Source organism: Pan paniscus, chromosome 10 (assembly GCF_029289425.2).
Source record: "Pan paniscus chromosome 10, NHGRI_mPanPan1-v2.0_pri, whole genome shotgun sequence".
Classification (NCBI taxonomy): Eukaryota; Metazoa; Chordata; class Mammalia; order Primates; family Hominidae; genus Pan; species Pan paniscus.
Genome location: NC_073259.2, coordinates 27,678,453 through 27,692,192, shown reverse-complemented (window position 1 = coordinate 27,692,192; position 13,740 = coordinate 27,678,453). Strand labels below are relative to the sequence as shown.

The following is a 13,740-nucleotide window of genomic DNA, read 5'->3' as shown; positions in this document are numbered from 1 at the left end:
ACTTTGTACTTGCCAGTGACATAATGGTAAGTAAAGCATGGATACTAATTTTCAAGGAATTCATAGTCTGATGGTTGTATACAGATAAACAAAGAATTATCATCAAATTTAGAAAGCATAATGAAAGCCATCTATACAGGCTTATGAATACACAGAGTAGAAGTACCTGTTCAGTGCTGTGCTGGTAAATGTTTAACAAGTGGCTTTGTCGGGGCATGCCTTGATTTATAGCATCCATCAATTTCTCTGGTGTAAATACTCCCACTATGGCCAACTTCAGTCTACCAACTTGATGTCATTGAATGTGGAGTTGCTAAGAGATGTGTGGCACACCGTTATAGAGTAGCTCTCCCACATAGATACAGTAGACTTCAAGAGCACAGAACATAAAATATAGTAATGATTAGAAAGTGATGAATTGTTAGTATTCATTACCTCTGTTTTTAATATCATTTAATTGCCAATTTATATAATTTTAAATAATTGTGTTTACAAGCTAGTTCAAAAAATTCTTTAACATTTAACAATTGGCTCCATAGAAGATGACTTTAACCAATGAAGTCTACTTTTCATTGTGGGCTAGGGCAATAGACTTTCTGCACCATACAAATGAGGGTGAACTCCTCTGCATGAGTAGCGATGTCCATTAGCATTGGAAGAAGAAAAGTAACAGAAGAGAAGAGGGAGCAATGAGAAGAGCTGAGATGCTCAGAACGTTGCACCGCATACAACCAAAGCAGAAAACTTTATAACCCTGCCTTTCAACTATTTTCTCCATATAATAACCTTCTGCATAAGGGGAGAAGAAAGGGAGAGATCAGTTAGCCCTTAGGTCCCTAAATAGTAAGGACAAAAAATCACATGAAAATTACAATATTCATTTCCATCCCCATGGAACATTCCTTCCAGTCTATGCTGATGTGGACTGCCAAGGAGGGCAGACTTGAAGACTTAACAAAATGATCCACTGGAAATCCTACGTTAGCAGTGGCGCTCATAACTTCATACAGGACTGCAGGCTCAGATTTGCAGAGGTGTTCACACAGTTCTGTGGAATGAGAGCAACTCAGCAGTGGACTCAGCAAATGGTTGAGTCAACTGTCATTTTTAAACTATGTCTTCAAAACTCTCACCAAAATGTATACACACAAATGCGTTATAACCTGTATCAGGCCTCTTTTGATTGCAAATAACAGAAAGACCTGGCTCTAATGGGCTTAGGTGTTAAAGACATTTAATGGCTAACTTAACTGAAGAAGTCTAAGGGAGAGCTCAGAGCTCCCTTAAGGTAGTTCTTGAGCAAGGGCTGAAGTGATGACACTCAGATATGGTGTCTCTTTATCTTTTGGATCCACTGCCATTTTCAGACAGGCTCTGCCCTCAAAGTCACAGGAAGGCTATAGCAGTTACATAGCCCTTATATCTGCTCAGCTTCTCCCTTCTAGCAGCTGAGTAAAATTCCTGGGCTTGTCTCTGGCTGAAACATATCTAGTAGCATCTCTATGAAGCTGCCAATACGTTAGGTCCATGGCTCCCAAACTCAGCTAACACAGTAAAGTCACCTGGGGAATGTGTTAAAATTCCAAAGAACAGGCCACACTTCCAGGCAATTAAATCACAATCTCTGGGGTTGGATCCAGGCAACATTATTTTCTTAAGGTTACAAAGTAATTCCAATGGAGAGAAAAATTTAGAAACCCCTGGATTGGGTGCTCATAAAAATAGGAGATTTTAGACTCATCTTCTGATTTACTAAGAAAGTCAAGTTTGATTAATTTCCTTAATGTCCACCTCAAAGTCTTTCTTCCTAAGCTTTCCTGTCTCTGTGACAAGAGTGTCCCTCTTGCTCACTCTAGCTGGCTGCCGTCTGTCTCGTGGTCTCACACTCACACTGTTTTGCCTGGTTCTAGAGCTCATCCCTCTTCTAGTTTGCATCTTGAAATTTACCTCCCTACTGGTTCTATCCTTTTAAAAAATGCTCAGATTTCTCCCATCCTATAATAGCCTTCCTTATCCCCCTTGACTCCGCCCTCCACCCCCACAGGCTGCTGCCCATCTACAGCCTAACTTTCACCTTCAGACTTCTTAAAAGAGTGGTCTGCCCTTGTTGCCTTTAATGCAGAGAATCCTTATAATCTGGTTTGGACAGCAATACCCTGTGAAAACTGTTCTCTCAAAGGTCAGCAATGACCCACTTACAAAACAGAAAGGCTGCTTCTCGCCTCTCCTTCTCTCATCTTTGCTTTGGTTTTTAGATATTATGGTATCCAAATGCTATTTCTCCCACTGTTTTTCTCTCTGCCACCTCTATTAGCTTAAGAAAGCCTTGGGGAAAATGTGTGGGACGTGTATCCTAAATACATTTCTCAGACAATATGTATCAGAAGACTTGAAAGTGAAGATACGTGAAGGCAACAATTTAAAGCACAAAATAAATTCTTTAAAGACAATACAGTATCATGTACTAGACTGAAAACTGGGAAACAAACTAAAGATATATTATCCACATAAGGAAATACTACAGAGACAGTAACAGTTTCCTATGACAAGTGTGTGCTAATGTGCACAAATGGGCAGAATATTAGGAAGAAGATGTAAGACAAAACATGTATTATACATATAGTATAATTTCAACTTATTAAAAAGCATAATAATAATTTGTAAATCAATTTGTTTCCCTCCATTGGTTTCCATTATTATGATGACAACATATCTTTAGTGATATTTAGTTTTACCTTTTCTCCTAATTCATCTGCTTTGAAAATGAATAGAAATTTCCTTAGTACAAATGTAACTTATTGTATTCTTCATATATTCAGCTATTTAATAATGTAGTTGGAATTATTAGTAAGAGGCTCTTTCTCACTTTCTAATACCCCGAGCTTTGCCTGAATTTAGGTAGTCATCATTGACTGAGACATCCAAGACCACTGCTTTTATTGCTTTTTGTAATGGCAAGTTCAAAGTTTCCTTGGTTTGAAGGGTGCAGTAACATCCTTTAAGGAGCTACATGTAATAAATATCTGGGTGCATTTTTCTTTCGGATATATGCGATACTGAAACTTAAATAATTATTTTAAAAATCTGCAAATAATATTTTCTTCTGTATATTTAATAAAGCAGCAGTTACTAATTTTAAATTTAACATAATTCTCATGTATATGGGCAAAATAGTGGTAAGAAACTAAAAGAGAGAAAAAGATGAGATTCAAACATTGACAGCTTGCCTATCCCTAGAAACTATGTATTTTGCCTCCTCTCAAATAGTGGGAAGTTATCAAATTATATATTTTCCGCCAGAATAAAGTAAATTTACTAAGATGAGAATTTCAAATAAATCAACTGTAGTAGAAAATTAAATCATTTTGTTATAGCTAACATGAGTATAAAACAGTTTTCACAAGCAATTTTTAATTTACAGATTAAGAAACTGAAATTTAGTGGGGGAAATTCAGTTTTTTTGTTTGTTTGTTTTTGCCACACAAGTAAAAATAGGAAAGCTAGGAAAGGTTGACATATCTTCTAATTTCTAAGTCTATTCTATTTCCCCTACCATAAGGAATGCTGAGAGATTAGTGAGGTGTTGTCTTGATCAATTTCTCTTTATTATTCTAGATAGGCAGGTCTATGGTTTCTATCCGTTTCTAGAAGAGAAAAAAAAATGGCAAAAATGAAACACTGGGGTTCCTCCTGTCCTCCAAACTTTGTGATCTTAGGAATGATTCTTAACTTCTCTGAACCTCTTCTTTTTCATCTGTATGGTGGGGATAATGATGATAATATTGCAAGATTTAAATGAGTTAGTACATGTAAAATGTTTAGAATAGTACCTGGCAGAAAGTAAGTGCTCAATAAATGTTAGCTATCCTTATTTCCATTCTTCCTCCTAAACATTTCTCAAAAGTACATAAGTTAATCGATTAGAATGCCTATCCTACATTGGCCCTCCTTTTCCCAGTAATGAACCAGATATTTCTTCCTAACCTGCTACAATCATATAAGAAGGGTGTAGACTCCTTCTTGTTTATATGGGGTCATACAAGGCATAGCCAAAATTTCCTCTGGAGGATGGGTACCTCCTGGAAGGAGGTAAAGTATTTCTAGCATCCAATTCCCATTTGGAAGACGGGAGAAATAAATGCGCCATTATGATAATTCTAACTAGTTATATAAACGAAAAGCTTCAGTCCAGTGGAGAGTAAAGCGGTCCAAGCCACTGTTCAATGTAAACCCCCTCAAAGCATGGGCTAGAAGCACAGCAAGAAATCCATCACAATCTGGACCACGAGCAGCACTTGCGCGAGAACAAGACCTGCCTGGGACCCAGCTGCAGCATTCTCCTGTTCAAGTGGGGTCTCTCTATTTGCAAGAGAAATATGCCCCATGCCCTAGCAATAGATGAAACTCCAATAAAACAAGACAGACTTACTTTGTGAAATATCTATTAAGTGCATATTATTTTAAAAAGTTGATAGGCTAGAAAGATAAATACGTTAAATGCACTAGCTTTGATGGTATGAAATGAAGGGGTGGAGGCAAAGCAGAAAGGACATGGTTGCAGGTGAGATTTGGAAAGGGGTGGAAAGTTAACGAGGTAGAGGATACAATTAAGTTGTTCCAGATGGCAGGATCTGACAGAGAAGGCCAGCGGAGGGTTAGCAGAATGGATGAGGATGGGGAGACAGGAGAAATGAGGTCCAGCACAGAGAGAGAGAGCATTCTCAACCCAGATGATTATCAATTCTGAATCATATCACAGAGTGGATGAGGAATCATTAGAGAAGACTGCTGAAGGAGCCACAAGGCTAGACACAGACAGATGGGAAAGAGCAAAGTGACCAGAACAGAAAATCCAAGGCCATCAGCAAAGGAGCCATCATGTTTGGAACACTGATACTGAACTCTGTGATGGATTCAGAATTCCTTGGATTAAAAGATTTTGCAGATGAGAAAAGATGGGAAATATTTTTCCTCTTCCATTAAGACAAAACATTTAAATGTGTTTCTTTAATTAAGATTACACTTAGGAAATGAGTTTCTAAATAGAAGAACTTTTAAACACAGGATGAGTGTCAGAGTTTAAAGGGATTTAGACGTCACCTGAGTAATCCATTAAAAGTTTATCAGACAAACTGTAAGATTGTTCTTGTCAGAGAGAATTGAGAATAAGATTGCTGGTTGTCTGAGACAGTTGAGTTTCAGTTCTCTCTGGAAACAAGTCCTAGACGAATGTCTGACCTTCCCTTTCAAGCATAATGATTCCATGATTGGGGTAAGTGTAAGGAACAATGACTGAAAAAATGAGAGTGAGTGTGATCACAACCCAGCCTTTTAATCTTGCTCAGTGCCAGGGGAGAGAGCAATACCCATACATGCCCAGACAGCAGAAAAGGAGAAAAGATACTGAGGTTGGGAGGAGAAATCAGGAAGAAGAGAGGGAGAGAGAAAGAAAGTAGAATGCACAGCAGGGAGCAGTTCCCTGCCAGCCACAGATGTCTCACTTAGACACCCCATTGGGATGAAGGTCAAAGGGGCTGCTTATAGTTTGTTAGTGGGAAAGGGACAGGGAGAGTTAATTCTATTTTAGGCCATATGTGTATTTGGGAAGAGAGAGAAAGTGAAGATAAGTAGAAAATAAAATGACACTTAGGCCAGCTATGACGAAAAATGTTGAAGTCTATACTAAAGTGAAGGCAGAGGTTTCCGACATGAGCTTTGAGCCAGTAAAGAAAAGACAGAGAGAGAGGGTGGGTGGCAGCAAAACAATGAAAGGTGCCCAGAGCCGTGCTCCCTGTGGAATGTCAGTAAATATTAATTGGCTGATGTTGGCATTGGTAGGCAGAGTGAAGCTTGTGAAAGAAAAATGCCGTTGCCAGTGGAGCACGAAAGTTCAGATCTCGGAGCTCAAAATGGCAGCACCTGAGCAAGCAGCAGAGTCACATCCCATATCACCAGAGAAAGTGATTCTCTGCATATGAGGCCAACCTGTCTCAAGGAAAAGTAATCACACAATCATGACAAGAGAAAAAGAACAAAGTCTGTGGGAGCCATGAAAATATCTCCCCTTCTCTGAGAACATACTCCCTTCTCCTGAGGTATGGTAGCCCCTAGCTGAGAAACCAGGGCTGTCCCAGGTAAACAGCTGTGAAGGTAGGTGCCAAGAAGCCTAGATTTACCCACTCCAGAAAACCCTTTTGTCAGATGTCTCTGGAAACCTCAGAAAATGTTATTTTGGGATTTGGCTCTAAGGTTGGGTAATTGGTAGACTGTCATTCTGGAGGAAGAAAAGAACAGCATTGCTTCTTTAGATTTCAATATTAGATGGGAAACGGAATGCTTTTGACGGTGCTTGGTGTTTTCATGAACCAAAGTTCCTCTCATAATGGCAGGCATGGGCCTTTTGGGTAAAGGTTATTTTCTTGCTCTTGTTCTACATTGGTAGGTACCTGATAAGGCAAAATGATTGAAACAGTGGCTTGAAACGTTAATAAGAAAATGGCTCAATTCCCATGTCAGAGAAGTGCTAAGTTTACCTGAAATATATTCTACTATAATACTGTGGATCAGTGTCTATGTGGCGTGATCCAAGGACTTGTCTAGAAATACATGTTTTATACATCTTTTAAAATTACATCTGACCTAAAGAAAAAATATTTATTGTTCAATAATATATTCATTTTAAAAATGCTTTTTACACCTATAAATTGTCCCAGCCCAGAATTCTAAGTGCAAAAATGTCAGTGTCTGGCACATAGTAGGTACTTAATCGATATTTGTTAAGTATGTATTAGATATATGAAGAATGTAAGAATCAAGTAAAAATATCAAGAATGTGGGTGTTTGTAGAAAATTGTTTCCCTTTTATTCCATAATTTTCTCCTTAAGAAAATTAAGAAGAAATTGCAATTGCCATATTGCTTTTTCTTGTGGGTGATATCAACCACAAATAGCAAGGTAGTTTTGGAGTCATGAAGCAAACTTCCCCCTGCTAAGATCTGGGTAAGGTTTTAGCCACAAGAGGCCTAATAAAGCTCTTGAAGCATTTCCTAAGAGCTCACAGAAGATTTAAATGCCCTACTACTTTCAACTAGACAAATCCAATTCATTTTAACAAACAGTTTTGAAGTGCCTACTAAGTGTAAGGCCTTGTGCTAAATGTCTGGAAGAGCGAGTGTTAGGTGGAGCCCTCAATGGGTATAAAGAAATATGTATGTTTGGGAGTTGAGGGTGAGGGTGTGGGAGTTGTGTGAGTAGGGAGAATGGGACAAGAAAGAAACTTCAAGTGTATATCCACCCCTGTCCCCAAATATACTCGTGACCCTAAAAGAAAGGTCATTTTAATATTGTAATTACATATGTTTCCTGGTTTTATCATTACAGCTTAAGAAAACAGCACCACAAGTATGGGTGGGGTGCTAGAACTCAATGAATCCACTTTGGAACAAGAAGCATGGGTGGAACTTGAACGTTGTTGGACAAGACTGAAGCAGATGGCAAGGCAAGGTACCGTGTTACTCAGGTGCATTCTTGTAAGTATTTGGACAGCCAGTTAAACACAAAGAAGAACCCAATTATGGCAAATTGATTCTGCATAGAGATTTTATTTTAATCACCAACTGACAGTCTTAAGTTAAATACCAAATAGAGCAGATATAAAGATTTTGGAAAAAAGTGTGAGGTAGCAACTCCAAAGCAGTTATCAATACTTTCCTCAATTATCTAGATTTTTAGCAACTATCTTAGTAAACACTTAAATCTCCTTTCAATGCAGGAGATCAATGCTTCCATAAAATTCAGAAAACTGAGAAAGTTAAAAATATTTGTAAGAACTATAAATTGCTTGGGTTCACTCTCTTCCTTGTATGTGGGACTTATAAAAGAACTGATACAGATGAATAGAAAATACTGATTGTTTCATGTTTATGATGTAAGAAGACCATCAACTTCTCAACATCAAGATAAGTAAATGCCAAAATCAGGTCAGAAAAGAACTTTTCAGAATAAGGGCCTGCCTTTAAAAGTCTTAGCCAAACCGTAGCAGAAAGGATAGTCTCTTAGTCATGATTTATAAACAGAAATTGTACCTCTGTACCAATTGTACAGGATAAAGTCATAACAGAATTTACAGCCTCCTGCTAATAGCCTGATTTAAAATGTATAATCTTCCCTACATTTCCCCCAAAGTACCTTTTAAAGGACTCACTCTGCTATCCAAACAACTTGCAAATGCATTCGGTAAGTTGGTCTATAGTATTTATTCTCTTTCCTGTTATTGACTCAAGATCTATTTCTCATGATTTGCTTTGTGCTCATTCTTCTGCCAAATAAAATATTAATTGCATTTTTAGCTGCACTGCTGGTGATCAAAGAATTCTGATATGTCAAGCTAAACTGACAGAAATAGCATCCATTAACATATTTATAGGTTCAGAGCTTCTAGAACATAATTATATCCATTAATTACTCAACAGTACTCTATTACAGGCTAAAAAAGAAAGGCATTTGCAACTAAATACTTTTACTCAGAATGAAGTTTTTTTTTAAATAATAAATTTTCTCTAAGGAAGGTTCTATCTAAAGGAAATAAGGCAAGAGAGCTCACATATCTATATGGACACAAGGCAGGATTTTTAAGGCATTCATTTACTAACTTTGCAATAGCATGCTCACAAAGTAAATGAGATGGCACATCCAGAATAGCTTCAAATAAAATAATACCTTAAATATTACAGAGAAATTTAATTACTATTTTAGAGTTCTAAGAGTGACAATCTGAAGCTGGTAATTCTTGATGATAAGATTCCGAGCAATGATTTTTACTTTCAAATAAACTTCTAGTATTACATAGGACCAAAGCATTTGGAATTACATACTTTTCTGAACATGCAATTCTAACACATAAAGAAATTAAAGCTGTCCAGGGAAAAAGCTCTTAAGATGTTGGAAAGTCATAGAACAAACAATTATTCTGTGGATCCACCAGCTGTGCAAGTCCTGAATCTGCCAGCTGCGTTTAGTATATGTATCATAGAAAGGACAGTAACACACACTTGACTCCTCTTGGCCAGTTAATCAGCATGCAAAATGACGGTTTCCCACAATAACTTCAGCACCGGACCCAAACACATTCTCTTTTCAGCAAAGAATGAAGTCATTAAAAAAAAAATCACACAAGCTGCTTTCATAATTTCAGCACGAACACAACCGAGATGTAAGGACAGAAAGCAAAGCCGAGTCTACCTGTACATATGTATCTATACATATTTCACTGAGTTCTTTGTTGCCTGACAATAAATTGCAAAGGCAGTCATATTTGAAAGTAAAAACCATTAAACTGTGTTTATAGGATACTGCAACAGACTCGCTGAGGGAATAACAAGGAAAGCACGATACCTTTAGTAAGTCGCCTCAGAATTTGACAACGGCATTTAAAAGAGACAGCTATCATTCTTGCTCACTGCTTTCTGTGGCAAAGTGTACTCAAGGCTCTCTGCTCTGGTGGCTGCAGCAGCAGCAGCATATGAATTCCTTGCGCACATACCAGGAGAAAGGTAGTCCCAGTGGGGAGTGACAAAGCTTAATTCCTCTTGGCTGATGCAGAGGTCCGCTACATGTCATCTGGCAAATCTGTGTCATTCACTACTACTACCACCCCTGCCTGCCACAGCCTCCTCCCCCTTCACAATCACAATGGCTTAGAAAGTAATGCCGTTTCGATAGCAACAAAGCACCAAATTGTACAAAGCAGGGATGACGCTGGGTGAGGAGCCATTCCATAAATCTAACGCTAAGCACTGAACAGTGCATTCTGTTTAAGGCAAAAGGCGATGTATCCAGTCAGTTCAGCCATCATCAGCCCCTTTCCTTCTCAGCATCAAGTCAGTGTCCTTTATATGTCTCATTTAATGGGAAATGCAAGTGAAATGCTTACACTCTTACTTTAGGAAGAAATGCATGGGTCATGTACTATGTTCTTTAAACAACAACCAAAAAAAAATAAAAAGGAAAGAAAAAGAGGGAGGGCCGTTTATATTGGGGATTGAGGAAAGAATCATAGTTCTGCCTATAGCGGGGAAGCAGCTCTAGGACAGAGACCTCTTTGGTACTTCCTGAACCTATGAGAGTTAAGGCAGTGTCTGTTTATAGAGGGAATACAAGAAAGGGTTAGGGCTAGGCAGACAATCAGGCAGATGGAGTCCCAGCCCCTTTAATCACCCTTCCAAAAAAGGACTTGGCTGGAAAGCAACACAGTCAAGACTGTTTCTAAAGATACCAGAAATAAAGGCAAACAAGGCCAAGTATTTCTATTTTTAATATACTTTATTATGCTATTTCCCAAACAACCATCCCCCAAACCATTCTTCTCATTATGCAAATAAAACGGTCTTGCGACATAGCAGATATTTGTGAGTATCTGCTCCAATGGAGTGAAGAGCAAATTAACAAGCCCTTCACAATCCATTCACAAAGTGACAAGAAGGCGGAGCACACCTCCTCATCTGCCAGCAGCAGCCTGCTCGCCATATAGTCAATACGAACTAACATTTGGTAGGGAATTTTAATCAAAATCCAGAATTCTCCCACAGGAGTTAACATAAACATTCAGGACAAAAAATTAGACAGTTGGCCAGGAAGTTTAAGAAAAAAAAAAAATCAATTAGTCAAAATGAAAAGATATATCACTGTCTAAACTACTTGATTAATATTTCTAGGACTTTATGAATTATTCATACAGTTTTATTCTCTACTCTTCAGGCTGTGAAAAACCTTTCAAGCTGGTTTTTAAAATAACTTCCAATATTCCAAATTTAGTGGTAAAACTTTCTTTTCTTCATTCATAAATTCAATATGAACTCAAACAATTTCAATCCACTGCTATTGAAATGCACATGCTTTGTATTTTGAGTCCAATAGAAAAATAATTTGTGTGTGAAAAACATCGGAATATCATAAGCATCTACTTTAAAGGTTTTTGAAAAGAACAGAATTCTTTTACCAAGGATGGTCTAGCTAAAGCAACCACTAATCAATAGAAAATACTATATTAAATGGACTGCAGTGCAAAATCAAATTTTTATAATTGTTCTGATTAGCATAAATCTTTCTTTGAATTTCAACCCATATTATGTTCATCTCTATTAGGTTATCCCTAGAAATAGTTTAGCCTCCTTGATATTTTTTTGCTTTAAATAGAAATATACCTTAGTACTAGAGAACTGACTTACTAGCTGAAGTGAGATAAATACTTACAGTTAGCTCTTTCCAAGATTCTTCTCCAAATCTAACATATTTCCTAAAATCCAGGCACTCAGAATACGCAGCTGTCAATTACTATTAGTAGAATCTTGCCTGTGGAACACCACCACCCCAGCCCAGTCTATTCAAATACAACTCAAAACCATACAGGAATCTCTTGCCTTCTGCTATTTTGCAGACTCAAATCCAATTTGCTTTTTCCTTATGACTAAAATGATCGAATATTTTCCCCTTTTCCTAACATGCTTATTTTTTTTGTTTTGTTTTAAAAGCTCTATCCTCTGGTCCCAAGAAAGGTCTTCAGAACTACTAAAATGTCCTATTTCTTTGGCAGGGGAAATAACCCATCATGGAGCTCTTTGAAAGGTTTCTGAGAGCCCAAACTAGGGGATTGTTTTTTCTCTCTTTGAATACTGTGGCTGCCAATCCATATCTATCCTATTAGTCTGCCCAGGTGCAGCCCCAGGAATCTTACAGAAATGGAGCCTCCTGGAGTAACTCTTTTCCAGAAAATGAACGAATTCACCAGGTATTCCCATCTCCTTCCATTTCTGGCCTCACTAATGCTTGGAGATTTCCTGGGGAGCCACTCCCAGGTCAACCTTCTTGCCCTAAACCCTTTGTCCTCCCTTTGCCTAATGCAAGCTTAGCCTCCCATCCTGAACTCTAGCACTGGTAAAATGCCTTCCAACAATGCAAGCTTTCTATCTCAAAATGTATCGATCTGTAGGATGAAGGTCTCAAATGGCCAAGGCAACTGGTGGAATGTGGACCACAGGCTCCTAACATGAGCTACTACAAGGCAGAGTGACCTACATTTCTTGGCTACCAGATCAATGTAAGCATGTGTCTTTGGGACCTGTCATGAACATGTTAATTATGGTGGCTCAGCTGTCTAGACAGTTCAAACTTTACAACATGCTCTGTGAGGGTCACCAAGTAGGGGTTATGGAAAAAGAAGGCAGGTAAAATTGTACAAAATACAGATTTGATTAAGCCCCAATGTGATCTGAAGAAGAGTGAGTGAGCTAGTTCAAGAGGTTTACCCCTCTTAAAAACACAAACACCTCAATACATGAAAACATGGGTTTACTGGATTCAGGGCAGACTAGTCCCTTAAGATGATAATTCTTATTTCAGCGTTTCTTTAAAACATTAGTTTTGCTAAGGTGTAATACAAGTGTACCATGTTTACATAGAATTTAATGAATTAGAAGGCACTTTCACACATAATGTATCATGGAGCGACTCTGTTATAGGTTTTTGATGCAGAAAAGGAAAACTGGTTTCAGAGAAGGTGTTTTTCATCAAAGTCATTCAGCTAGTAAGTGGTAAAGAACAGGAAAGAACCATAGCTTCTCATCCCTGGCTAATCATTCTTTCTCCTCTTGTTTTTCACTGCTTCCTTGCCACCAATACAAAATGTGATCTAGTTTACAGGGGGACAAATTCAATTAACAAAGTACCTTTAAGTGCAGTTATCTTTTGACAGAGGGAAAAACTAGTGCCTATCACCTATCCCCTCTGAAGCACAGCTCATGGTTCTAGGACCACCCTGACCAGAAGGAACCAGAAACAGGTGACAGTTAAGGCAAGTACCGTCTGGTGAAAGACCATTACGTATCAAGTGTTTACAGGAATCCCTTCTCACTGCATGGTTAGCCCATCCTGACTGGCCTGTGTCATGCTGGTTTTGAAATATTTGGAATATCACCTACATTGACAATATGGTACTAATTTTATCATAAGAGGGGGGTGGGTTGTGGTGTATGGACAAACAAAACCTTAAGATTGGCTCAAAGATTCCAATATAGTCTCAAAACCAAAGCATTCCACAGCTTCATCAGCAGGTGGCACACATAGCCCCATAATCTTATTCTAATTTTCTCATTTCCTTGATTCTCCGCCATTGTATTCATTCTTTTATATAACATCTCCATCCCAAAAATAAATAGCACTGTTTGGAGGTTCTTCTGATTCTTAACAAGAAAGAATCATCATAAACCAAAAATGTTCTGCCATATACCTAAACCTGGAAATTCATTTTGCAAAAAACCAAAACAATGAGGTTAATCCCACAAATACTCAACTATTTTATATCATTAGAATCAATTTGATTAAAGTGCTAAAATAATTTGCACTTTCTTCAACTTCATAAATCTTTCTGTTACAAAATACACCTGATAGATCCCATTTATTTGCTTATTCATTTAACTATTACATTTCTTTTCCTTTGCATGCTGTTGCTTAAAAATGCTTAACATGCTTAGCTCACTATTTAAACAGCATGGAACATCCTGACTTGGCTAGTATCGAATATACTGATCCCCACACCCCCTACCCTGCAACCCATACACAGTTATTAAATGTTGTGTATTTCCCAAATCTTCCGGGTATTTTAAAACTCAGTGTTCTCGGAGGTCTTAAAATGTGACTCTCACCCACTTTTTCATCTCCTTACAGACAACGTCACTGACTCATTCT

General features: G+C 38.0%; 1 protein-coding gene across 13 annotated transcripts in view; it reads right to left on the bottom strand.

The window, feature by feature from the left end:
• GRIP1 (glutamate receptor interacting protein 1) overlaps positions 1 to 13,740 on the bottom strand; it is a 726,419-nt gene that overhangs the window by 320,287 nt on the left and 392,392 nt on the right. For 2 of the 13 annotated variants that reach the window (XM_057299397.2, XM_057299398.2), the window contains exon 1: positions 9,394 to 10,747. The exons of 9 other annotated variants lie outside the window; for them this stretch is intronic. In XM_057299397.2, the coding sequence (XP_057155380.1) occupies positions 9,394 to 9,448 (55 nt within the window). In that variant the 5' untranslated portion in view covers positions 9,449 to 10,747. Of the gene's footprint in view, positions 1 to 9,393; positions 10,748 to 13,740 lie in introns of those variants that run through there. 2 more of the 13 variants (XM_057299400.2, XM_057299401.2) reach the window with 1 other exon arrangement.